This window comes from Cyprinodon tularosa, unplaced genomic scaffold, assembly GCF_016077235.1.
Source record: "Cyprinodon tularosa strain WSP-4 unplaced genomic scaffold, ASM1607723v1 ctg41, whole genome shotgun sequence".
NCBI classification, from domain to species: Eukaryota; Metazoa; Chordata; class Actinopteri; order Cyprinodontiformes; family Cyprinodontidae; genus Cyprinodon; species Cyprinodon tularosa.
This window is the reverse complement of record NW_024039130.1, coordinates 1,142,975-1,170,836: the sequence shown is the minus strand read 5'-3', so window position 1 is coordinate 1,170,836 and position 27,862 is coordinate 1,142,975. Positions and strand designations below refer to the sequence as shown.

At 37.2% G+C, this 27,862-nt stretch overlaps 1 protein-coding gene and 1 long non-coding RNA gene across 2 annotated transcripts; both read left to right on the top strand.

Annotated features, from left to right (window-relative positions):
• Positions 1-1,017: 1,017 nt before the first annotated feature.
• fxyd6 (FXYD domain containing ion transport regulator 6) lies at positions 1,018-21,940 on the top strand. Its single transcript, XM_038298622.1, has 8 exons — positions 1,018-1,243; positions 8,700-8,753; positions 9,113-9,136; positions 18,087-18,122; positions 18,239-18,313; positions 18,503-18,539; positions 18,659-18,708; positions 20,690-21,940. Exons 2-8 carry the CDS (start codon positions 8,705-8,707, stop codon positions 20,725-20,727), a joined length of 309 nt encoding a protein of 102 aa, XP_038154550.1. The 5' UTR covers positions 1,018-1,243; positions 8,700-8,704; the 3' UTR covers positions 20,728-21,940.
• Positions 21,941-22,578: 638 nt separating this feature from the next.
• On the top strand, positions 22,579-27,232 carry LOC119792086. The gene is made up of 5 exons (XR_005281936.1): positions 22,579-23,749; positions 23,896-23,989; positions 25,092-25,140; positions 26,897-26,932; positions 27,157-27,232. It is a non-coding gene; the product is annotated as an uncharacterized LOC119792086 (long non-coding RNA).
• The last annotated feature ends 630 nt before the right edge of the window (positions 27,233-27,862 follow it).

Genomic DNA, 27,862 nt, shown 5'->3' with positions numbered 1-27,862 from the left:
CAACTTCCATGCAGAAAGATCCCAGGCCAGGAATCGAAACCAGAACCTTCTTGCTGCAAAGCAGCAGTGCCAGACACTGTTCCAAACCATGACATCTTATTGTATTACCCGTAGTAACCATGGAAACTGAGGTCCCAGCTCTTTTCAGGTCATTGACCAACTCCTCCAGTAGTTCTGGGCTGATTTCTCACCTTTCTTAGGATCATTGGATCCCCATGATAGTCATGTTTAGCTTCCTCCCTTTTCTGATGATTGCTCCAGCAGTGGAGTTTTTTTTTTTAATCAAGCTTCTTTGCAATTTCCTCTGAGCCCTTTCCAGTTGCAGTTTCCATTCTTGTGGAGGTTACAATTTTGTCTCTGGTGTCTCTGGACAGCTCCTTGGTCTTTGCCATGTTAGTAGATGGATTCTTACTGATTACATGGGGTGGATCGGTGTCTTTATGCAGCAAATGACCTCATATAGGTGCATCTAATTTAGGACATGGAGTGGAGGGGGACATTTTGAAGGCAGGCTAACCTTTGATTGTCAGAATTCTAGCTGATAGAAAGGTGTTCAAATGCTGCATAAATACTTAAAAAATCATATATTGTGAATTCTGGATGTTTTTTATTTATTATTATGTCTCTCATGGTACACATGCACCTACAATGACAATTTCAGACCCTCCATGATAAGTGGGAGAATTTGCAAAATAGCAGGGTGTTCAAATACTTATTTTCCTCAATGTATGTGAATATGCTTTTTATTACTCCCACATCTACACACAAAGACATCTTACACTTTTGTTATGTAATATTTTGTTAAAAATAGAATTAAAGTTAAAATGAGCAAAAGTAAAGGCTTTCAAATTACATCACATTTCAATCAAACATTTGAAATTAATCACTAATAAAGTTTTGAAAGATATTCTAATGCAGCAGTAGTTGAACATTTACTGGAAATATATGACAAGAAGTGAATGTGATGCAGTTGAGAAACATGTTGCCCATCTATGGGGAGCGAGCAAATCCGAGGAGAGACAGAAAGGGTAGAGACAGGAAAGATCCAACGCACTGAGAAAGCTGTTGCTGCAGGAGCAGTTGCTGTAATCAGCTCTGATTTTCCACAAGTCGTGTCTATATGATCATTGTGCAACATACTGACAGATGAGCAGACTTTCCTAAACCAAATCTTAGAATATTTTCCTTCTGTGGACCATAATACCTTTTTTTTTAAGCCAGAGGCCCTCCAAAAAAACAACAGGTAAGTTAATTAACGCATATTTGATTTCTTACATTTCCACTGCTGTGTATATCCAAAGGGAAAAAACGATCTTGCATTTATCTTACTGCTCGTCATTGATTATTCACCATGAACAATGTTGTTCCGCACGCTAATTAACTTAGATAGAGGCAATTAATATTAGTTGTAGTTAAACAGTGAGGGCGTGTCTGCTGTGGATGTAGCGCACGCCAAAACGCGGGTAATGGCGCGATTCATTCACTGCTTCACTGATGCAAAGGTTTTTGGTATTATATGTAAGATATAAACACCGTTTTCAATGAGGGCTTTGCAAAAAAAAAGAAGAATAGGCATCATGATAGAGAGGAGTGATGTCTTTGTTTCCTGACACAGAGGACGATCCACAGGTTGGGGGGATTCATACGCTGTCGTCACACACTGAACGTTATTTTTTATTTAATTATTTATTTTGCTCCAGAGTATTATGTCATAATTACAGGCGGATTATAGTTTAAATCGTTGTAGATTTGCAGGTGATTTCTATAAGAATAGGATCAACTTGAATTCATTATGTGACATATGTATTTCTATCGAAATCGATAATTTGATGATTTTTAACCTTTTATTTTTTTACTCTACATCAGTCCACCACACCCCTTTTCCCTCGATTATTCCTGCCTGTGAAGACATGTCAGCCTCTTCATTGTCCCTGCTTGTGTGGTGACACGAGGCCACTGTCATGGACCCCTTTCTAGTTCAGCCGCATTTTATTATTGGGTGGTGTGGAACGACGCACGTTGTTGTCATGGTGATTTCACATTCTTTTATTGTGATGATGGTACAAGGAGGCAAGTTATTGCACATGGTTTATGGAGAGGGGTGTGACCCGATTAGGTGTCCTACATTCAAGATGAGAGAAAAAGAAAGAAAGAAAGAAAGAAAGAAAGAAAGAAAGAAAGAAAGAAAGAAAGAAAGAAAGAAAGAAAGAAAGAAAGAAAGAAAGAAAGACAGAAAGAAAGAGAAAATTACAGTGCCATGTTTTTTCTTTTTCAATAAGAAATTAAAGTATATGTCTTGGTGGTTTACCATAAAGGGAAACCCTGCGATATAGCACAATATTAAAACATTAAGTGTTTATGCCTTGTGCATTCTATGCTTATGTGACTTCTGCAACATACCGCCTCTCTTCAGACATTGCCTTCCCTGCATGTGCTTCACCAAATCCCATCAACAGACAGTCTTTATTGTCCCCTGGGTCTGCTTCTTGTCTCCTACCTTGACTGTCTATAAGCCTCTTGTCAGAAAAAACAAACCCCATCTGTTCAAACATTGTTTTTGTCTTTCTCCTTTGTCCTGCTCTTATATCTCTTCACAAACAAAAATCTCATAATTGAATAAAGCAAAATAGATTTAGTCTTTATTCGTCCTTGGAAATAGAAATTCAGAATGTATCAGTCACAGAGTTACTGGCAGATAGAATACAGTAAAGTAAATATAGTGGAACAAGAGTAATAACAAGAAATGAATAAAGGAAAGGAATTTCATTTTTTTTTTAAATATAGCTTTCATTTTACAAGTTAACTACATTATACCAGTTCTATTTTTCTTATTCAAATTGTTTGGTCTCTTCAAGACACTCGGAGATATACTCAGAGCAATACCTTCAGTTAGACCCCATAAACAGCACTGCTAGCAACAAACTGCACATACTAAAATCCTCGTGCTTCAATTTCTTTACATTTATATAACCAACTATAGCCATTTCATGAACATAGCAAGAAAGAAAATGTCCTGATTGTTGAAATAAAGCCACAATGTCAGAATTTACTGGTTAGATACTGTCTGTAGAAACAGATGGAGCTGCATCAGGGTTATTTTTGTTCAACTCGGACATTGCAGCTTTTTTTTTTTCATTCAGTCTGATGGGCTGCTTGTTATGTTTACAATTTTTTCCATATACGTTGAATGTTTTGGATTTGCTCAAGTGGACATTTACCCTTAATTTATCAAGTTATTTCTGTTAAATGAATACAAGGCTTGAATGTAAAGACAGAATTGCAGCGATTTCCATCCTTTAACCTTTTATAGCGTTTTTTATTTCCACTTACATTCATGCCATCCATATTTATTTTGCAAAGCCTCTTTTGAGGACTTTAACTTACATTTTGACAAGCTCAGGTTTTCAATAAAAAAAAAAAAGCAAAAGATCAAGGCCTCAGATGATACAACAATATTTTTACACAAATCCTATGAAGAAAAATATACAAATCAAAACAATGTTGGTATTCATTCTTTTAGCACCAACAATGATACAATCTAGCGTGCTAAATATATTTATTAGCCAAATATAATAGAAGTAGAAGAAGTACAATCTTTTACAACCCAGATTGCAAATATTTTCTCCAAATTAAACCACAAAATGAGAGTTTAAATTAGTATCTTGGGCTCAGAGTCGTTTTTTTTTATCAATTCATATATATATATATATATATACACTCACCGGCCACTTTATTAGGTACACCTGTCCAACTCCTCGTTAACACTTAATTTCTAAGCAGCCAATCAGATGGTGGCAACTCAGTGCATTTAGGCATGTAGACATGGTCAAGACAATCTCCTGCAGTTCAAACCGAGCATCAGTATGGGGAAGAAAGGTGATTAGTGTCATGAATCGGTGTTTGTATGGAGGACCCAAACGCAGAGACCAGTAGGCAGAGGTGAATTAAAGTGGTTTTATTAAAGTTCACAGATCCAGGAGCAGGAATCAGAGTCCAAAAGTAAACAGCAAACGAACCTGAACCAAGGAGACATCAGTGGTAAATCCAAACTAGGAGCCAGGGAGAGATGAGGTACACAGACAGAAGTTAGACAGGATGTTTGACGAGGATCCAGCAAACAGGAACTGAACAGGGAGGGCTTTTAAAGGGGACAGAGACAGAGAGAGAGCTGACGAGGAAATTGGCAGCAGGTGCTTGGCAGGACAGAGAAACAGAGGAAGGGAGGACACAAGAGGGCAGCAGAGGACAACAAATGGATAACAGGAACAATCAGACCAGGACCATGACAATTAGAGTGACTTTGAACGTGGCATGATTGTTGGTGCCAGAAGGGCTGGTCTGAGTATTTCAGAAACTGCTGATCTACTGGGATTTTCACGCACAACCATCTCTAGGGTTTACAGAGAATGGTCCGAAAAAGAAAAAACATCCAGTGAGCGGCAGTTCTGTGGGCGGAAATGCCTTGTTGATGCCAGAGGTCAGAGGAGAATGGCCAGACTGGTTCGAGCTGATAGAAGGGCAACAGTGACTCAAATAACCACCCGTTACAACCAAGGTGGGCAGAAGAGCATCTCTGAATGCACAGTACGTGGAACTTTGAGGCAGATGGGCTACAGCAGCAGAAGACCACACCGGGTGCCACTCCTTTCAGCTAAGAACAGGAAACTGAGACTACAATTTGCACAAGCTCATCGAAATTGGACAATAGAAGATTGGAAAAACGTTGCCTGGTCTGATGAGTCTCGATTTCTGCTGCGACCTTCGGATGGCAGGGTCAGAATTTGGCGTCTACAACATGAAAGCATGGATCCATCTGCCTTGTATCAACGGTTCAGGCTGGTGGTGTCATGGTGTGGGGAATATTTTCTTGGCACTCTTTGGGCCCCTTGGTACCAATTGAGCATCATTGCAACGCCACAGCCTACCTGAGTATTGTTGCTGACCATGTCCATCCCTTTATGACCACAATGTACCCAACTTCTGATGGCTACTTTCAGCAGGATAATGCGCCATGTCATAAAGCTGGAATCATCTCAAACTGGTTTCTAGAACATGACAATGAGTTCACTGTACTCAAATGGCCTCCACAGTCACCAGATCTCAATCCAATAGAGCATCTTTGGGATGTGGTGGAACGGGAGATTCGCATCATGGATGTGCAGCCGACAAATCTGAGGCAACTGTGTGATGCCATCATGTCAATATGGACCAAACTCCCTGAGGAATGCTTCCAGCACCTTGTTGAATCTATGCCACCAAGAATTGAGGCAGTTCTGAAGGCAAAAATGGGTCCAACCCGTTACTAGCATGGGGTACCTAATAAAGTGTCCGGTGAGTGTATATACTATATATATATATATATATATATATATATATATATATATATATGTATACACTACCATTCAAAAGTTTTTGAAATGTCCTTATTTCTGAAGGCAAAGCACTGTACTTTAAACTACTCTTAACTTTAAAGAAATACACTCTATACATTACTAATGTGGAAAATTACTATTCTAGCTGCAAATGTCTGATTTTTGGTGCAATATTTACATAGGTGTATAGAGGCCCATTTACAGCAACTATCACTCCAGAAATGAAGGCTATTCCATGCGAGAAATTGCTAAGAAATTTAAGATTTCCTACAACGGTGTCTACAACTCCCTTCAGGGGACAGCAAAAACAGGCTACTGAGGGTACTATTTAATGAAGATGCCAGTTGGGGACCTGTGAGGCATCTGTTTCTCAAACTAGAGACTCTAATGTACTTATCTTCTTGCTCATTTATGCAACGCGGCCTCCCACTTCTTTTTCTACTCTGGTTAGAGCCTGTTTGTGCTGTCCTCCGAAGGGAGTAGTACACACCGTTGTAGAAAATCTTAAATTTCTTAGCAATTTCTCGCATGGAATAGCCTTCATTTCTAAGAACAACAATAGACTGTCGAGTTTCAGATGAAAGTTCTCTTTTTCTGGCCATTTTGAGCATTTAATTGACCCCACAATTGTGATGCTCCAGAAACTCAATCTGCTCAAATGAAGGTCAGTTTTGTAGCTTCTGTAATGAGCTAAACTGTTTTCAGATGTGTGAACATGATTGCCAAAAGGGTTTTCTAATCATCAATTAGACTTCTGAGCCAATGAGCAAACACATTGTACCATTAGAACACTGGAGTGATAGTTGCTGGAAATGGACCTCTATACACCTATGTAGATATTGCACGAAAAACCAGACATTTGCAGCTAGAATAGTCATTTAACACATTAGCAAAGTATAGAGTGTATTTCTTCAAAGTTAAAACTAGTTTAAAGTTATCTTCATAGAAAAGTACAGTGCTTTTCCTTCAAAAATAAGGACATTGCAATGTGACCCCAAACTTTTGAATATATATATCTATATATTTATATCTATATCTATATATATAGATATATATATTTCAAGTTTATTTAGTAGAGACAGACACACATTTACATAGACAAACTGAACAAAACAGCAGTCCCATGTTTTCCTCATAGTGCAATAGAAACTGCTAATTCACAACACTTTTGGGCGTTTAAAAAGTACCTCTAAAAATTAAATTAATAATGTAATGTAAATCCCCTTATTGTCCCACAATGGGGAAATTCTTTCTCTGGATTTTGACCCATCTCATTGGGGAGCAATGTAAGGTTAAGGGTTTTGCTCAGGAACCCAGAGTGGAGGTCAGGGGGATTGAGCCGGATACTTGCAACCTTCTCAGAGAACAATCGCACTGCTCTAACCCACTAGTCCTAACACTCCCCCAGGGATTTAGTGATTTAAAATAGCGCAACATAATATTGACAACATCTACAGACAAACAGAACAACATCAAAAATGGGTACAGTTCTGTTTTTGACATAACCAGAGTTTTGTTTGTTTTTCGATCATAATAAAACTGGTTATAGACTTTAAATCAACAGGAAGTGAGTTCCAAACTGCAGATCCTCTCACGGACAGGGCACTTGCTATGCATGGCCAGAAAATGTTTAGTTTGATTTGTCTTCACCCAACAGGATCCAAATATATATTTGCCTTATTTATATAGTGATTCTTACATGCATTCCTGTGCAAAGTAAAACTCCCGTCTTTCGTACCAACAAATCAAGAGTCATTTAAGGGTCTTTACAAACTGAATCTTTTAGAGTGAATAAATTCCAATAAATGTAACATTCTTCCACCAGGTGGCAGAGCCAACATTCCTATAACTTTAATATAGTGAACTTTTATGTCTGGAAAATCAAAGGCCTTTGCTGTCTTGATTTTTTTTTTCTCCCTCAGTTGCATCAGTTGAAGTTGAGACCAAACCAGATCCTAAACAGTGTACTCTAACAGAGAATTTTATTCAGGGGGTTAATGATTCCGAGACTGCATAAATTCATTTTAGGTCTGGTTTTGTTTTGAATTTGAAAAAGAGAAGTAAGATCAGTTTAATCTTCCTTGTTGAACTTTTCTTTTGTAATTTATGTATTGCAAACAGCTGAAAACGTTAAGCCCAATAAACCTGATTCAAGGATGACATTGAATTATTCGTGGCACAACTGTAAAAAAAACAATCTTGTGGAAACTGTGCATTGATTTGAACTTATCACCTCATGATGACTATATAGAGTAAAATATGGTTACTTTCTCTTTCACTCACCTCAAAACATTAAATGCAGTTGATTCATACCCTAATACAGTGCAACAGAACTTTATTTATACATCATTTTAAAAATAAAATGGGTGAAAAAAGTGCTGTACACTAATAAAAAAAATTAAATGCAAAGCAATAAAACAAATGCTAAATAGACAATAGATAAGAAAATTCAATAAAATAACTTCTAAAATTAAGTGAAAAGCCAGTAATAAAGAATGTGTTTAAAGAGGAGATTTAAAAACAGCAAGTGAATCAGTCTGTCTGATTTACAATGGCAGCTTATTCCACAGTTTGGGGTCAGCTACTGAAAACATTCGCTCACCCCTTAAATTCCTCCAGGGTTTTGGCACAAGACCATGTGAACACTTAACAAATAAAATGAAACACTGGCTCATTCCAACATAAAGAGCTTTATAGTAAACTTCAGTAATATTGGAGCTATAAACCTGCTTTATTAAAACCCTATAGATCGGTTCTCTCTTCAAATAAATAATTGGAGGGCTTGCAAACGATGTATATATAAGGCTTACACTAAGTGTATAGACTTCAGGTCATAATGATTGAGTTTTTACACATACAGTGACAGCAGATTTACGTAGGGATTATTTATTTATCTATTTTTGACCAATTGATATCAGAAACCGGTTAGATATAAATGATGGTTGATTCTGAGCAAATGTGGTGGAAGATGGAGATTCGTGCGAGCGCAGTGAGCAGTCTACATGAAAATGGGTCAAGGTTAATGGGAAGAAAGCCTCCTGACTTCCAAGAGGGGACTGAACATGTGAGGCTCTTGACATGGATGATACATTTCAACATCAGTTTCACTTTCAGATGTTTTGATTGAGCTGGTGATGTTTTCTGTGGTTCATGTTGCATATAACTTTATGTGTATGTGGTAAACTTTAGTGTAAAATCCTACATATAAAATAGTGTGTTTTTTCAAGAGATATATGTCATTATAAATATAATTGTGGCTATGTGTTTAACCTCTTCCACACACATTTCTTATTGAATCATCCCTTGTCTCTTATTCTGCGTCAACAGTTGCCATGGAAACTGTTTTGCTCTTTCTTTCTTCACTCTTGGTGTGTGTATCTGGTAAGTGCTCCCCTGTTCACCCAAAAACGAATGCACACACACATTCACAAACCATCCATAAGGAAGCTTTTTCATAGTAGCAGACAGTGATGGTTACAGGAAAAAAAAGGCCTGTCTGGGCATGACGTTTAGCAAAAGATCAATTACCACTTAAAGGCTTTATGTGTCAGTTGTATAAGCTGGCTCACTCACTACGATGTGTGAGGTCTTGTAAAATCTGGTTTGATTTGAATTAGTCTGTCTGCATAGAGTTAGAATGTGTTTGATCTCATCCCTTTTGTTAGATGATTAGATTTCCTCTTTTGCTTACTTCTCCTTCGTATTTGCTCTAAACTCCTCGTCTTTTCTGTACTTTTTAGCTGATGCAGACACCATTGGAAAAGGTAAGTGTGCTACATTTACTCACTACCAGGGTTAAATCTTGAGATTTGGTTTCTCGTTTGTCTCTGTAGGGACCAGTAGAATAAACAGTAGTAAGTCTGCAAAGAGATTACGGAAAATTCCTGTAACAAAATAGCAAGTCATTATGTTTGAGAAAATTAGAATGACTTAAGAAAAAAAGAAGCTAAATAAAAGAAATTATACATATTCCGTGTAGCTTAAATTTCACTGTATCTATGAAAGACATTCTTATAATCTTTACATTTGTCTTGATAGAGTCGTGTTTTTGTGAACATGTGTCTAATTGTTTAATTTCCAGCACTGGTTCGCCCCAGTGCTGTGTCCTCTCACACTTCTTGTGCATTATGTACACAGACCCCTGCAGGTGGAGATGGGTACCTGGTCATGTTCACTGAGAGAGCTCTGCTGACTCTTTTACAGGGCCCTAAATCAGGCAAACACAGAGCCTTGTCCAACTTTGTCACCTGGTGTAGAGAAAACCACTTGGACCTTAATTTGACAAAATATAAAGAACTTATCATTGATTTCAGGAAAAAAAAAGCTCAAAAACAGAACAATAGCAGTATTATCCAGATGAAAAGGTTAAATTATGGAGAGGTTTAGATACTTGGGCACCATATTTGATTCTGAATTTAACAACAGCAATGCCAACAGCAGATTTACCTTGCTGCACAACCTGAATTATTTAATTGCATCAAAACTCATTTCATGTGTGTTTTATCGTTCCTTTGTTGTAAGTCTCATAACTTTTTTCTTTATTAGTTGGTTTTATAGTTAAGGACAAAAATAGTTTGACCAGCATTGTGAAAACTTGTGAAGACTGCAGAAAGCTATGCATATCATCCTTCGATCATCCTTCTAAGCATATCATCCTTCAATCAGATCATGTTCTGATAGGCCGATTTGCCTGGGAGGCGCTATCGAGCTCCCAGTAGAAAAACAAATCAATATGCAAGTTCTTTTATTCCTTCTTCCATTAAGCTCTTAAATTGCAGATATTGTTCTCAGACTGGTTTTTATGTTGTTTTAATATTTCTTTTAAGTTTCATTTACCTTCATCTATTCATTCTGCCTAAACACTTGTCACTTCGCTGCTGATGGGAAACTGCTGCACTTAATGGCTGAATCCCCCACTTTTCCATCATCCAGTGCATTGATAAAGCCCTCTATGTCCATGTGTGTGGAATGTTTGTGTCCTTTGTTGCAACCACTGTCTGCGGACAGAATTGGCCGAAGGGGATAAATAAAGTTGTCTGAATGGGAATCTCAATTAATAGTTTATCAGACTTTCTAATGTTACCTCAGCTTTGTTGGATTTGCACTGTGTTTTTTTTTTTTTTTGTTGACTTTCACTAATTATCAGTCAAAAGTTCAGGTCACAGTTTAACAAAAAGCAAAATGTCACATAGCAAACGTGCAAATTAAAGCACACTGGTTCAAACACCACTGAAAATGAGCTTAGTCTTTATCAAAACCTGAATTTAAAATAGAAGAAATTTTACAGCAAAGAAAACCCATAGAAGAAATAATACTGCATGGTTACCAAAATGGAATATTCAGACTAAATGATAAAATCCAAAAGCTTAGATACTGGTTACTGGTCTGTTTTGGTCAGACCTATAAAGTGATTGGGCGACAGTGTCATGAGTCTGACAATAAAAAGGAAGAGCTAAGTAAAACACATCCTCCTTGGGGAAAATGCAAGGTAAAATATCTGTGTCACAAAGTAAACCAGCTAGGCTTGCTCTTTTTGTAAACATGCAATCATATATAGTAGGCATATTAGATCTGGATAGACATAATCAATAAGACATTTCAATAAACAGTGTTCCCACGGTTGGAGCTCAGAAGAAAAGAAATTAGATCAAGTAGAATAGAAATCGTCGTTAACCTGAAAAACACAAAAAACAATGAGGGTCAGTGCTGCACACACACGGTTAATCTTGCTGCGCTCTTCACAAAACTAAAAATATACTTTGCAAATCCACAGAAAACTCTTTAAGGGTCACTTTATACTCCACAGCCACAGCCTTTGTTGCTGCTGCGTTTTTGTTTCTTTAAATGTAGTTTCCATTGTATTTCGTAAATGTTAAAATACTTTACCCATTTTCTCTTAAAAGCATGATGTTATTGGACATGGATTAGGAAGTGGGGCACTGCTTTGTATTTTGATTGACATTTTGATTTAGATTATGATACAATGCAACAGAGGTGAAATATACACAGTGGGACCCTCTGTGCTCAGCCTCGGCCTGCAGGGTGTAACAGGAAAAACGTTGCATCAGATGTTGCAGAGACAGACACAAGCGGTTTGACTTGTCCTTCGCCGTGCTTCATAAAAATATGCTTTTCACAGACAAAAAACACACTTAGAAACTATACAATAACAGCATGGATTTAAACACTTGATGGCCATATAAAACTTTGCAAATTAAAAACATGAATGTAAAAACACTTTTTGCACTTAGCTAGTGCAGCTACTGTATGTTTACAATATTTGACAGTTGCGGGGAAAACAGATCTGCAATAACACACCCCAGCGCATTTAGGATGCGGTCTTTCACTGAAGGAGCTCTCCACTTTATCAACAGCTATATGCTGTTAATTTTGCTCCAGTCCTTCTGTCTTATTCCATCTCAGTAACTTAAGGGGGAACCCCAGAACATAGCTAACCTCTCTTATTCCTTGCCTCTGTTGAAACCTCGGAAACAGCAAATCAGCCATAATGTCTCCTTCTATGGCAAATCAGTCATGAGGGGTCTAAATTGAAATTTCCCTTTATTCAATTTGCCATCTTGTGGCAAATCTGCTAAGTTTTCCATCTTGTGACAAAGTCATACAAACTTTATAACAATACAGTTTGTCACACATAGTTAGGAGGATACAAAAACCATTAGGCTAATCTGGTTGCATAGAATGAAAATTATGCTTTGTGCAGATTCAAATTAGTTAGAAACAGACATTTTATTAATCAAGGATGGGGAATATTGTATAGGTTAAATGGTGGAGGAGATAAGCTATAGGGTGGAAACACATGTCAATTGTGGAAGGAGATCTGTAGAGAAGATGAGGCGAGGGTGGGGACTGACTATCCTGCACGACACTTATCATACATTTATTTTTGATCATTCATTTTTGTTTTGATAAAGGCTTATACATAGCTTAAAACATCCACCTCATTTAGGAAAATTCTCGCCTATTTTGCATACCCAAATGGAAAAGCAAATTAAATGTGTGATACATTATTTGAAAGCTAACACCTTTTGGTTTCTGAATATATAAATTAATATTGGGCGAGTAAAACAAGACCCAAGCTACATTGGTTCAAACATCCCTTAAAGTAGATTTTTTTTATCCTAGAAAATAATACCGTATTTTCACGACTATAAGGCGCACTTAAACGTCTTTTTTTTCCCCTCAAAATGTGCGGTGCGCCCTATGGTGCGGTGCGCCCTATGTGTGTTGTAACTGCGACTTTTGAGACCACCTCATTGAGGAGATGATGAAAGAGTGGCTGAATGTAAGGAGACCAGGTGTTTTTTTTCCACTCATCACCATCGCTGTTAATATGTAACTCCATGCGTGCCCATCTCACAGCTAATGTGAAAAACATGGGGAAACAAATTAACGCTGTGCTCGCTGTTATTCAACCGCTCGACATCGGTGTGAACCGGACCCAGCAGGTGCAGCAGAAGCAGCGAGTTTACATGCAAAGTCAATGGTTGACGCGCGTATAGGTGCAGCAAAAGGTCCCGCAGCGCGTTTTGAGCAGCAGGTGCAGCGCGTCGGGAGCGTTTAAGCATCTGACGCACCGCCAACGCGCTGCTGCAGCTCGAGATGGAAAAATTGAAGTTTTGCTGCTGGACGCGCCGCATCAACCAATCAGAGAAGCTGATCTGGGAGCTGACAGCGAGACAGACACAGCGCTCTGATGACATATGATATTAACGCAAATGAAAAAGGCTAGATGGATGAGGATATGATGAAAGCGTGGCTGAGGCAGGTGTATGTGAGGAGACCAGGTGGTTTTTTCCACACATCACCATCGCTGCGTGCTACGACGGAGTATTAGGGCCACACATGAAGAGAAAAAATATTTTTGCCATGACGAGATTAAACTCGACATGTCGACTTTAAACTCGCCATTTCGAGAATAAAGTTGAAATGTCTTGTTGAGTTTAATCTCGACGTGTCGACTTTAAACTCACCCTGTCGTCTTTAAACCTGCCCTGTCGACTTTAAACTCGCCATTTCGAGAATAAAGTTGATATATCGTGGCGACTTTAATCTCGACATTCCAAAGTTTGGAGAAAAGAGCAACCGCGCTCCACAGCTGCAGTCTGCGTTTTAAGAGTGAAGGTAGTCTTTGACGTGCTGCAACTGTATAACTGTATAATCATCACAGAAAGTACAATTTGACCAAATCATCTACACAAGGCATGTCTGATTCTGGATTCTGTGCATGTAACCTGTGCAGCGGTTGGCTCTCTTGAAGTAATTTCAACTTTATTGTCGACACGTCGAGATTAAACTCAACATGACATTTCAACTTTATTCTCGAAATGTTGAGTTTAATGTCGTCATGGCAAAAATATTTTTTCTCTTCATGTGTGGCCCTAATACTCCATCGTACTGCGTGCCCATCTCACAGCCGATGTGGAAAAAAAAGGTGAATCAAATAAACGCTGTGCTCGCCGTTATCCCGGGGGTCTGACAAAGGAACTTCAACCGCTCGACATCGGTGTGAAGCGGCCGTTCAAAGTAAGGCTGCGAGCGGCGTGGGAGCGATGGGTGACAGACTGAGACCACAGTTTCAGGATAAGTGGAAGGCAGCGCCGGGCAAGTTACGCCACCGTTTGCGGATGGATTGTTGATGCTGGGACTAACGTGTCTGCTGGCACTGTTGTTCAAGCTTTCGCAAAAGCCGGCATTATTTCTGAGGAGCCGCCCGGCACGGAAATTGACTCTGACAGGGAAAAAGGGAAATTGGCATGTCTGATTTAGCGCAGCTGTTTAATTCAGAAACAGAGGATCATGACTTTGATGGGTTTGATTAATACTTTGTAATAAATACATGAATAAAGCACAATCATACTCAGTTTTGCTCCCGCTCTTTTTTTCTACCTGAAAACTTAATTCAACAGCAGCCTCTGGGCTGGTCTCCTCCGCGTATACCGCGGTGGCTGGCAGGTGTTTTTTCATCTAAATAATCTAAATCTTGCAGCTATATTTGCTGTGATCAGTGGGAATAAAGTAGTTTTAATATGTTTTTAAGTGAGAAAGGCCACCTGAAAACTTCATAATTGCAGTCAGTTCATCCAGATTATCATCGTGCCTATACTATTTCTGCTGGAGGCGCTCAGACCCCCACATACCAGCGGTGCACCGACAGTAGAAATCCCTTCAACAGCAGCCTCTAGGCTGGGCAGCCTCCGGGTTCACCGCGGCGGCTGGCAGGTGTTTTTCATCTAAATATTTAAACTGCAGGCACCAGGATACCGGTAATAAAAGCGAACATATTCCGTCGGCAGGTTTCAGGATTTTAAGTTAATTTAGGAGTGATCACAGCTCTGTCATCTGCGATGTGTCTGTCTCACGGCCAGCTGCCAGGTTTGATTAATACTTTGTAATAAATACATGAATAAAGCACAGTCATACTCAGTTTTGCCCCCGCTGTATTTTTAAATACGCAGTAGAGGTATTTAAAGGTAGTAGAGGACATGTACCTGTATATAAAAAACGCGCCCTATAGTCCGGTGCGCCTTATGTGTGTGTTAAATACAGAAATGGGACACATAACTGAGAGTGCGCCTTTTAGTACGGTGCGCCTTATGGTCGTGAAAATACGGTAGGTCTTTTTTTGAACAGCAGTAATGATTGTTTGTTGTGGCTGCTTTGTCACGTTTACATTTTGACATGCTGCTATATCTGTGTTAAATGTGCTTTGGTGCTCACAGTGTCCATAAAATGAACTTGGGGGTTGAAGTGTGGAGAATCAAAGCTTTCCAACGATATCTAACATGTTTATATTCGTAAACATTCTACTGGTATAATTTTCATGCATTCTGAGTTATTAGTTGTAAACACTTTTAAAACGGTTTTGAGATGATAAAATGATCCAGGAGAGCTTTAGACATAAACCAAAGTTTGAGTCGTTGGGAAGTCTTCAACACTGTGGATCACAGTCTGACTAAACTTGATGTGTTTTCTTCAAAGACATACTGCAGAAAAAAAATACATAAAAAGTATTTTAATGTAGAAAATTGTTTATAGATATTATAATGTGTAACTGCAGTAGAACACTACAAGAGTCATACTGTTGACTCATGGAGATTGAATTCAAATGCAAATTACAATTTGTTAGACTTTTATTTAACAAACAGTTAAAATATTAGATTCACATATCCCTTTTCATCCACTGTAAAAGTAATGCACTTGTTACATGTTTCTCTCTATCCACATTTACCTCTGCATATCTAAATTAATGTGGGGCAATAACAAATGTCCTATAAGAGTAATAGCACATGTTCTGGCTTTGTTATGAAATATCAATTTGGCTGTAATTTCTGCTTAAAGCAGCCATCTAAATGCATGTTGCTGGTACAATTTGGAATAATGTATAAATACATATATATGGCAATTTACAGCTTAAGAGTGAGCAACATTCCCTTCTTTATGGAGCAACTGGAAACTGTCCAACATGGAATAAGTTAGTCTATTTATGTTTAATGGTGTTTAAAGGCATAGATCTGCATAATATTTATATGTAGTAAGATGTAGTCCGACAATGACAATGGAATGTTATGCATAAAATCAAAATGATAAAACATCTAAAGTAATAGCTCTCAACTGCCCTGTTGGGCCCCTGCTACCAAAGTCAAGGAAATTGTTTAGTCACTTATTAATTTAATGAGCTTTTAAACCATGTAATGGAAGCTGGAATGACATTTAGAGCCATAGATAATGGCCACTTAAAGCAACAGTGCATAACTTTTAACCTCAGTGATAACTTAGTTTTGTATATATTAAATAATTTTTAAAGTCAGCATACAGAACTTGCAAGGTATTGGCGCTCAATGTGGACTGCCCTTCTAAATGGTTAATGGCCTGTACTTGTATAGCACTTCTTCAAGTCAGGAGACTTGATCAAAGCACTTTACACTACATTCAATCATTCACCCATTCACACACACACACTGATGGTGGCAAACTTAATTGTAGCCACAGTTGCCCTTGGGCTCACTGACAGAAGCAAGGCTGCTTTACACTGGTGCCACCAGTCCCCCCAACCACCATCAGTAGGCAATGCAGGTGAAATGTCTTGTCCAAGGACACAATTACACTGAAAGCCAGAGCCTACTGTAGGCTTGAACCGACAACCTTCACAGCAAACTTCATCCAACACCACTGTCGCATCATGCCTGTTTATCTAACAGGCATTTTTGCAGTATTAGGTTTCCCATTGGATACACTTATGCTAGCCTGTGGAGTTAGACATCCACTTGCTTGTTTAGTGAAGGACTGTCTTGAGTGCTGCTGTTATTATTCAATTTGTTTAGGCGCTTTTTATGCTAGGTGAACATCACAGCCTTGATCATTTTCTATTGCAATTTCCCACTTATTTGAAACACCTACAGTCCCATGAATGTATAAACTGTTGTGTGCTGGCCCACTTAAAGCACTGTTCTGAAGGCTTTGACCATCCTGTTGTTTTATTGTTTTGTAAAATTTCATTTACAGCTCTATGTTTATTTGATATAAACTGTCTGTGCCTTCATCAAGAATGTGAAATTATATTTCTACACTTGCATTACAGGACATTTAGAATGGTAAATGGATGTAATTCTATAGCGCTTTTTCAAGTCAGGAGACTTGACCAAAGCGCTTTACACTAAATTCAGTCATTCACTCATTCACACATTCTCACATTCTCACACATTGATGATGGCAAACTAAAATGCAGCCACAACTGCCCTGGGACCCGCTGACAGAAGCAAGGCTGCCGTACACTGGTGCCACCAGACCCTCTGACCAACATCAGTAGGCAATGCAGCTGAAGTCTCTTGTCCAAGGACACAACGACACAAAAAGCCATAGCAGGGGCTCGAACTGACAACTCTCCAATTGCAGGGCAAACTCACCTGCACCCACTTTTGCACTTTAAATTAATAGACATTTTTTTGTTACATGGCTCTTTGCCCAGACAAAGACATGTGACCAACTTAAACGTGGCTCTGTGACCCAGCTTTGGGTCTAATATCTTAATTTGAGAAAAGGGACTGAATGGAGACATATTTTTAAGTTCACATACTCATAATAATCAACTTTTAGTTGAGTGAACACTGCCTAAGAGTTTATGATAGAATGAAAAATGAAAGGGTTGACTAAAGATTTTGGGCAGGAGTTCAAACTATTCTGATTAATCTTTGACCCCTTAAGTAATAAGAGACTATGATTTAATGGTGATGAAAGGAGTTGTCATAGGCTAAAAGCAATCAGCACATAAATATGCAGGATTCATGTTTTCATTTACTGTGGCTTGCTTTATTACTGAGAATGTTCAAACATTAGCCCTTCTCCCAAAATTGTATTATTCATGATTTTACAGTTTTTCGAGTATTTTCTTTTTTCTCTTCCAAATATACCAAATTTTTTTGATTTGTCTGGTGATTGTTTTCAGAATATCTTGGAATTTGATTTAAAAGAATCCTTCAAACTCAATGAGTCGATGCACTCAGCTAGGTTTCCTTTGATAGAATAAGCTTTAACTAATCTGACTGTGGGACTCAATTGAATTGCTGACATGACGTTTTGTGCATTGGTACTTTTTTAATAAGCTGAATAGAAAGTTGAATTGAGTGCATAAAAACAAAAAGGAAGACTACATATTTACATTTGTAATATGGTTTTCTTTGTTTTCTATATTTACAGAGGAGAATTCAGTTGACGAAAATCCCTTCATTTATGGTAGGTTTTAAGAAGATGTCTTGCAAACGCTGCCTGACCAAAGTATCTAATATATGAAAATGATAACTCAAAAATATTTTGGAATATGTGTAAATAATTACATTTCTTCTTTCCAGACTATGAGAGTTTGAGAATTGGGGGACTGGCATTTGCTGTTGTTCTGTTTATGCTGGGGATCCTTCTAATACTCAGTAAGCAGATTTTTAACTTATCAGTCCCTCTTTGATTGTCCCTATGTGCACTTTAACTTATTTAATTTTTAACATAATTTAAAATGACCATAATCATATTATTACTTTTGTATATTTACAATCCCACAATAAATTGTGAAAAGGAAGAGAATATGTAGTTTATATCATATTGTTTCCTTCTGCTTGTAGGTCGGCGATGCCGCTGTGGTGGAAAACAGAAGCCCAGGTAAGCCTAAGATACATATTAGGTAAAGAAACAATGAAACCTGGTTTGTGAGAGGCCCTTGATGTTTCGTTACATAACATAATTTAGTTTTGCTGACAAACTGCGGATTCACTCCACAGGGCCCCTGGAGACGAGGAGGTACAAGAAGAAAACCTTGTTGTCTCAAAGGGTAAGACAAACAGCTTAACACATAAATCCATAATTAAGTCAATACCCACTGCTAAGTCTGTGACCAAAGTGCAAATTAAATATTTTTTGGGATGACTGGTTTTCTTATTTCTTATTGTTTTGGTTCTGCTCATAACACATACTAAGCTATATAAATGTTTATGATCCTTATTTTAACCAGTATTTTAATACATTAAAAACTATTATGCATCAATCAATCAGTTAATCAATCAATCAATCCATCAACTTTTCTGTCTGTCTGTCTACTGACAGATCTTCTCATTCTGTTCAGAAGTTCAAGCCATACAGTATATCTTAGTAAGCTTTATTTATTTTAGGTTTTTGTGTCCTTGATCTGATGTTTCTCTAGTTTTTTAAGATACTAGTAAAAGTTTACCCAGAGAGGAACTGAAGCTGACCTAAAAAGTAGCAATAACTGTCCAATGTATCTATTGTCTTTGTCTTAATTTACTAGCTATCTATCATTTTGGAGTTTCAGTATTTCTTAAATATAATTTTCTGTCAAGTCTCTCTGTCTTACTCAAGCAATCTTTTAGCATTCAATATTTCCCATTCCGACATACAAACTCATTTATTATAGTGTCCTAATACTAAGTAATATTTCATTTGAAATAGGGCAGTCCTACAAGGCAGCAGAAATCTGTTTATCTGTATCTCCTCTGATAATGAAGGAAAGTGAGATAATTATCTTGGCAATGTATTTTCCGATGCTTTTGTCAGGCACGTTGAATTAATTTTGAAGGACATGCAACTGTGACTGTCCCAATGGGCTTTCAAGTATTTCAAAGTGTAGACTGTCGGGCGAAGCTGATGCTTTTGAGTTTTACCTTAATTGTAAAAACTCTTAGTTCTTTTTCAGAACGTGAGTTAGTTTAGATTTATGTCAGATTCAAGACTGAGACGTCAAACTGTAAATTTGTTTATGAAGTTTCTCAGTCATTCAGGTCATAGTCATTCCAAATGCGGTTGCAATGATAGTGGAAAGGATCAACTCAATCACAGCATTGTAGGTTTTTGAAAGCTGAAATCTGAGTTCACCCCTTCTGTTTGGGGATATCATCGCAAACCCCAATCCCCTTACAGGGGAACAGAATACCTTATTTGTTCCTCCAGGCCAACAATTCCCCATTCAATATTGTCTCAAGTACATTAACACTGTATGATTACATGTAAAAAGATGAGAAACTGTCATGAATTTGCTTTATTGGGGAAGGAGGCAGCAGAGACATGCTTAAATCAAAAAGGAAGACAGAGAAAATAATGTCGACAAAGGATGAAATGGGGAAAGCTTTTAAGAGGTTTTAGATGACTTTTGAAAAAGAAGTTTTAATTTAGCTCTGTAAGGACAGTTTCATCATGCTACCTCAGGAGCAAACATCAGACAGCTGAGCTTGATCATAGATAGACAGAAATTGACCCTCATCCAGATGCAACTTCTGGAGGAGGTGTTGATATTCTCCATACCAGTTCCTTCTCTGGGAATCTAGTCCCCGGGAAGCCGATGGCTTTGTTTGGCTTTTATAACAAAAAAAAAAAAGGATTACTAGTTTTTGAGGACTGTTCCAGAAACGTATTTGTTGTATTGTCTATGGTCTGGTTCCACATGAATGGATGATTGCCTTCCCATACTGGTCTGATTTTTTTTTCTTTGCAGTACATTTTGTATTTGTTGTGTATTTATGTATGTGTATCGTGTTTGCCTTTTTTTTTTTTTTTTCTACATCCGAATTCAAATCAAGTTCTAACAGCTATCCTATCTTGGCGGAAGCTTGTATGTTCAAAGTTTAACTTTGATCTAATGTGATCAGAGCACATTCTCCCATGTTAACTATTTCCGCGATGTGACTTGTGTCAAATACTATACAAGACCTTTTAACTCTTTCTGTTTAAAAAATCACTATTTTGTTTCTACTCTTTTAAGAGATTCAGCGTTTTACATATACTCATCTGTTCTGTTTCAGCTGCAGCGGCTGCCAAAGACACTACAGCAGAGAACTAATGCCACTGGAACACCTTCTGAAAGGAAACCACAATAATATGAAAGGATTTGAGAATAGATCTATTTAGTTGCATTGGAGGGTAAGGACAGGTTGTATACCTTTAAAATTAGGACATGTAAATAGATATTTTGCTATGTGTTCATTTTTTTGTGTGTAGTCCTTCAGTGCTCTTGTCAACTGCTGTGCCTTTTCTGTAATGGTCTTTCACTGCAGTTTGTTGTGACACCTTTAACTCAAGTTTGTTTTTTAAAGCCTTGAAAGTATTTTAATGTTGTGCGTTCTGCTGTTTTGTTGTTCTTCTATTGATTGACTTTAGGTTGTAAGACTTGTGAATCCGTTGTTTTGTCAGCCGTCCTAAAAAATGTCTTGTTTACTTTAGAAACTATACACTTAGTTACAGTATTTAAATATAAATACTTTACATATGAAAAGTTTAGGACAATATCCTGGTGTGATGTTTGTAATTTAATGTTTAAGTGTGTTTGGATAAATACTTACAGGGCTGGATACAGGAGGAGGTGGGTCACAGGGCTATAGCCAATTTGGAGTTTCCTGCCCACTAAAGATTTTTTAACACATTGAAAGGACAGTAGTTTGTTATTTTGGTACATAACAACATATTACACCTTATTCAACTAACTGAAGAGGTTTCTGAAATTTCCCTTGTCCTTTTTAAAAAGTTCCTAATATATATGGCCTACTTTCAAAGAAATTAGGAATGCTATGATTACCGTTTTATACAGAATCCTAGATACAAGTGGACTAAAATTGCATCAGTAAGGCAGTCAGTCATTCCACTGTTGCTAATGCCTTTGAAGTGTGGGTGCACAGCAATGTTATTTTGGCAGGTGACTCTTAGTGTTTTGGAAGTGAACTACATGGAGTATGTGAAGAAGCAGTCAGTTCAATTTACCTTGATCATGTGGAACAGAAATCATAAAAAATATAATATATTGTTTTATGATAAAATACAAAGTTTATTAGTGTCAAATCTTTTCTTTGTTTTTGTTTTTTTGGTATTAAATGTGTTTCATTTTTATATAATTCACACAACAGCTACGTTGTTCTACTGTTTACTGTCATTATTTAGCCATTATATTAGATTTTAATTGACGAGACCATTGGTTTTTATTTTTCTATTTATAAGCCATTGTAAAGAGAACTCTTTGTAAAGGTGTGAATTTTTTAACAGTCACACACCAGAAAAAAAAATGATTGGCTGACATATGCAAATGTTGTGAAACAAACTTAATACATTTCAGTTTATTTTGATCCTCTAACACAACACTTTTTTGTGAGAGTAAGCTTCTTTTAAAGTAATGAAATAGCTATTAGAGCAAAGAGCGAACCAATCATTCCCAAATTCTACTTAAAATTATTGTATTGTAAACTTGGAAAAAAAAGACCAGTGGTTTGTTTTTCAGCTTTTTTGGAATTGTATTGCATAAGATCAAATGTTGTATCTCATTCAAATGACTCAAACCATGCTGATGAAATCAAAACTTGAGAGGTCAAATAAATAGCATTGATCAGATATTTCAATTGAAATGGAATTTGAAATAAAAAACAACTCTAACATTTAACCTTAGCATGACTTTCATAGAAACAGGAAGCTTACGTGCAAGGCTCCATACCTCTTTTATTGTTTTAGACAGTGACCAATTATATCAGCACACATACGACTGGCATAGTTACAGTCTTGTTCAAGTTTCTGCATGGTTAAAACAGCAACATTTACAGAGGTAGTGACTAATATATATATATATATATATATATATATATATATATATATATATATTTTTTTTTTTTTTTTTTTTTTTTTTTTTTGGGGAGGGGGGGGGGGGGGGGGGGGGGGGAGTATAAAATTTAGTGTTATCTTCTATTCAAAACAGACATCCAAAATATGAAAATACCATGTCCCTCAGCTGCTGCCCTGGTCCCTCGTTTCCAGAGTCAGGCCCTGTATGTTTGTCCCTTCAATGTGTATGACTGAGAGTACATCCTATGAGCTGCTTGTGTATCTCTACATGTAGACGTGATGAGCCTTATAAGAGACAATCTTAACTGCCACAGCTCTCTGAGCGGGATTTGCAGGTATCTGTATGAGCTCCTCCAATGTAGTGTGTTTAACCACTTGTGGAAAGAGCTCACACATCAGCTGTGTCACTGCCTTTCTTCTGCACATACTGTATCTACTGCACTGCTGCGTCACTGGCTCCACCAGGATTAACCAGTCTACAGCAGGCTGTGATTAGATTCCTTTTCCAATCACAGTTGCTACTTCTGCAGGCTCTTTGAAGCAGGAGTTTTTACTTTTCTGTCTCATATTTTGTTTAGCTCTGTCATGGTTAATAAATGACCATACAGTCTCTGAAAGTTAAATAAAGTGTGGGTGCTCTGTTGGACAGGAAAGCAGTGTGTTTATGTGCCAGTCTTTATTGGAGGTAACTTGAGGCAAGTGAAATCAAAGAGTGAGAGCAGACTGCTGTACAACTAATGCTGTGTTTATCTTCTGCATAAAGCCTTGTTGTGTAGCAACCTGATGTGCTTTGGCATAAACAAATAAAGTGTGTTCAAATACAGTGTAGTTTTGTTTCTTTTAATTTTTTAAATAATATTCATTTTTCACTTCCAACTTGAGCACAAGGTTCAGAGAATAATCCTCGTGCTCAATGTCAGTCAAGGTTAAACTGCTGTTGAGGCTTTGAGAAGCGTGGAATGGCAATCTGCAGCACAGACTGTTAAATTCTCTACTTTTTTCTACTATGATTCCAAAGGTTGGCTCTTCCCATCTTTATCTGGGCTAAGTTTATGAGACTGTAAATATGTAACTGAGCGGCTAAACTGAAATATGTATAAAGGAGTGGAAAAATTATGCTTATGTGTGTGTGTGGCCATGTTTTTTTTTTTTTTTTTTTTACCTTGTGGGGACTATTTTCCAGGAGTATATTATTCATAGGGTTTATAGGTATTTGTGGGGACCAACCACTGGTCCCCATGAGGAAAAGTTCTCTTGCATGGGTGAGTGTTAGGTTAAGGACTAAGATGTGAATCACGTTTAGGTTAGGTTAAGGCCATAGAAATTAATGTAATATGAACAGAAGTCATTGAAAGTTCCCCACAAGGATAGTGTGACATAACATTTGTGTGTGTGCTGGTGTGTGTAGGAGTGAATGGGGGTGGATCCCTGATAATTAAAGGTAGGTTGCAGACAGGAACACACACCTGGACAGAAGTAATACAGAATCTTCAGCAGCTCAGGTAAGCTGTTCTTTATAAAAAAATATTTCGTAAAATGAAGCTTGATTGTCATGAAAAATTTTAATAAATCTGCGCTTATGTTGCTCACAAATAAGTGAATATTATAGCTTCCTGACAATGGGTCAAGTGTGTTGATAGGTATGGATGTTCATGTAACATTTTGTGTCAAGCACAAAAAGTTTTGCATTTAAAATTAAAAGTGATTTACCAGGGGCAGAGAGCCATACTCAAAAAATTTAGATAGAAAATACAGTAAGTTAAAAACTGTATTTAGACGACATTTGAGATAGTACTCCAAGGTTGTTTTGCATGATACTCTTTTTTTTGGAAAATTATGTTGCATTGTGCCGCTTCTGTCCTTTCTTAAATCATGTTACAGCAAAGTATTACTCTGTAAGGCACAGCTAGTCTTTTGTCGCCCATCTATAACCTTTATTTGACTGCTCAAGGTTCAAGGTTAATGAATATTGGAGCTATAGTGCATTAATGAGTAACACCTATCCCCTTGGTGGATGTCATTAAGCTCACTGATAGATGGAAAAGGCCAGAAAGGTAATACATATACCAGTGAAGTCCATAATTCATTGAAGAGTGTTTTAACTACATTAAAAGGAGAGACAACCAAGGAAACTGTTAGTCTGCTAATCTTTGGGAGTTAATGATTAAAGGTCAAAGGTTCTATGTGTGTGTAGTTCAAGGGTAATAGCAGAAGGAATGGCAGGAAAGGGATCAATAATACCATTAGCCTCTTTAAATTCTCTATAAAGATCAAGGCAGTCACATTGTTACTACAGCAGGCAAACTAATGAGGCAATTTGTCACGACACGCAGAGCATATAGAGTTTCCATGCCTTTCATTAAGCTTTCATCTATAAAGAATAAGCCGATATTAATGATCTTCATCAGATCCTTAGCAGTTTTTCTTAAGTAAGTTCCATCTTAAGGAAAAAAGTTTTTATATTTGCCCATAAAAAAGCTTTCAGATATCAGACCTGCTATACATTGCCAGAAAAAACTATAATATATTACTATAAATAGTATAATGATTGATTACCAGATGCAGTATGCATAAATCATCACTTTTTGTCTTTTGTCCTCACAGTTCTGTCAACTGAACTCACAAAGACAAAACATCATGTCTTCTCCTAAAGGTGAGTGAAGCTGCACATTACTGCGTAATAACACGATATGGAAAAACACTTTACCATGACACTATGCTGTTATATGACCACAGCCACTCTTAGAACCACAAACAACTACTTTCTGACTAATAAATCGCGCAGTATTACACAATAGCTAACGTCCGTTCTTCAAAATGTTTTTTCAAACTCTAAGAGTTAACAGTAATACCTTCTCTCTGGTAGTTTTTTATTCGGGCCCAAGCACTCACCAGGTCGGGGGGGGACTGTCCTTGAGATTGTATCTTCTAATTATGGGGACGTTCTTTTGGAGCAGCACTTAGGGCTATTTTATTGATATTAGGTAATCTAATTCTTATTGTTGAATCATGAATATTGACCCCAACTAAGATAAGTGAAGCCTGTAATGCTGTAGATTGTTCTGATTGGTTTATGGCCTCCTTACTAATAAAGTCTTGGAGTAACTCTGGTTGGCCACCTGTTTCGTTTTGCTTTTGACCATTGCTGTTTTAAATAGTTTTCTCTCCTCCTGAATGATAGATTCCGAAAGACGTAGAAGCTAATAGAATTCAGTATCTTTTACTCATTCATTTAGATTTTTTTATTTTTAAGATTGGGGAATGATTTGTTTGCTTTTCATGATCTTACTCTGCTTCAGGCTGTTTGAAAGGTTCTTCAGTAGTAACATACTGTAACTGTGTACTGTAGTTAAGGCAGTTTGTTGCTATTGATATTAAAGCAGTTAACGGCTTAATCAAAGCTGTTTTATATTTTAACTGTGGGGTTCTTACTTTGTTGAAAAAGATTAGAATTGTATAGATATTTTTTTTATTATTTTATTATTGTTTTTGTTATTTCATGATAATAAAGCAGTTAACGGCTTAATCAAAGCTGTTTTATATTTTAACTGTGGAGTTCTTGCTTTTAAGATTAGAATTGTATAGATAGTTTTTTTATTATTATTTCAAGAAACACGCTTATTCCAAGCGGGGTCGCAAGGGGTGCTGGTCCCTATTCCAGCTGTCTACGTGCGAACTGGACAGGTCCCCAGTCTATCGAAGGGCAGCACAGAGACAAACAGGACAAACAACCATTCATGCACATACTCACACCTAAGGAGAAATTAGAGAATCCAATTAACCTAATAGTCATGTTTTTGGACTGTGGGAGGAAGCCAGAGTACCCGGGGAGAATCCACACATGCTCAGGGAGAACATGCAAAAGCTCCATGCAGAAAGACCCAAGGCCAGGAATAGAACCCGAAACCTTCTTGCTACAAGGCATCAGTGCTACCCACTGTGCCGCTGAGCAGCTTTGGAACAATTATTTGAAAACAGTCTTTGATATTAAAACTTTTTTGAAACATTTAAATGACAAAAAACAAGTAATGGAATAAATCTGCAGCAGGGTGTTATTAATGAAAGAGCAATCACATTTGAGAGATATTTTGCATCCAATAGACATTAAAATATTATTAAGAAAATTATTATATTCGGCGTTAGTACCAACACTTTTGGCATAATTTGTTGTAGATCTTTTAAGAAAGGTTAATCTTGGTAAACAGCAATTATGATGGCAGATAATAAACATTTATGAAGTATGTAACATAGAAACATTAAAAGAAAGAATTAATACTGATTGTAACACAGTTTTTGGCTGTCAAATAATCGAGCTGTAGCACAAGTGGATTTACAAAAAAGCATTAAGCCATTTACATTTAATCTCAAGTTTTTTTTATTTTTATGTTTTTTTTCTTCTCACCCCTCAGATGCACCAACTGACTGGGATGCAGATTTTGTTTATGGTAAGTGTTTCACATGTTCGGAGGGGGGTCCTGCATACATTTCCAGAGTTATAAAGCTTTAAAAAAGTTAGTGTTTCGAGGTTCGAAATATGCACAATTAAAGATAAAAATTAGGAAAATATTGAGAAGTCAAAATGAGAAAAGTCAAAGTTTAAGGATATATTGACAGAAGGCAAGGATAATTGTAATGGTTGAGTGACATTATTCTGTGTCTAATTTTGCAGACTATGAAACTCTGCGTGTGGGAGGACTGGCCTTCGCTGGAGTTATTGTCTTCCTTTCCATTATACTGTTGTGTGGTATGTTATTCTCAACATTTTGTACTGAGTGCTGTAGGTGTGCATGGTTGGTCTTTCAGAGGTATAATAGGATAGAGAACTGTGTGATTAGTCACCTGTCAATGCTTTAACCTGGTAAGAGCCTATTGTTTTAATGAAAAAGACTTCCTCATTTTTTGTTGTTAAAAAAAAAAAAAAAAAAAAAAAAAACAGTAAACTGTTAGCATTAAGTTCACGGGGATCCACTCTACAACTGAGTTTACTAATTTTTGTTGTTGCAGAAACCTAAAAAAAAAAATAAAAAATTACATCTTGATTTTTTGACACATAAAAAAGATTCTGTACTTGTTTTTTTTCCCCTAAGGCAACAAGATCAGAAGGTGTGGCAAACCCAAGGTAAGTTTGCCCTTGTCCAAATTCTACATGGATTTATGGGGACATCTAGTGGTTATAATTGGAATAATATATATTTATTTAAAGGCCAAATTTTTAGCAGGACCCAATGTAATAGCGTTAAGCACCAAATGGAGGTTTTTAATATGATCTCCAAACACAGAGAAAAATATTATTTAGGCTGATTATGTTGTATTCGTACTCCTGCTTGGCTGTCTTAAAATAAACAAACATCAGTAGATTGAAAGTTAAAGCTACA

Bases quoted from the DNA above. Each gene is read 5' to 3' on its own strand.
- fxyd6 (XM_038298622.1), top strand. From the start codon at position 8,705: ATGGAAACTGTTTTGCTCTTTCTTTCTTCACTCTTGGTGTGTGTATCT. The intron at 9,137-18,086 runs GTAAGTGTGCTA...CTATATTTACAG, and splicing joins TGCAGACACCATTGGAAAAG to AGGAGAATTCAGTTGACGAA. The intron at 18,123-18,238 runs GTAGGTTTTAAG...TCTTCTTTCCAG, and splicing joins CGAAAATCCCTTCATTTATG to ACTATGAGAGTTTGAGAATT.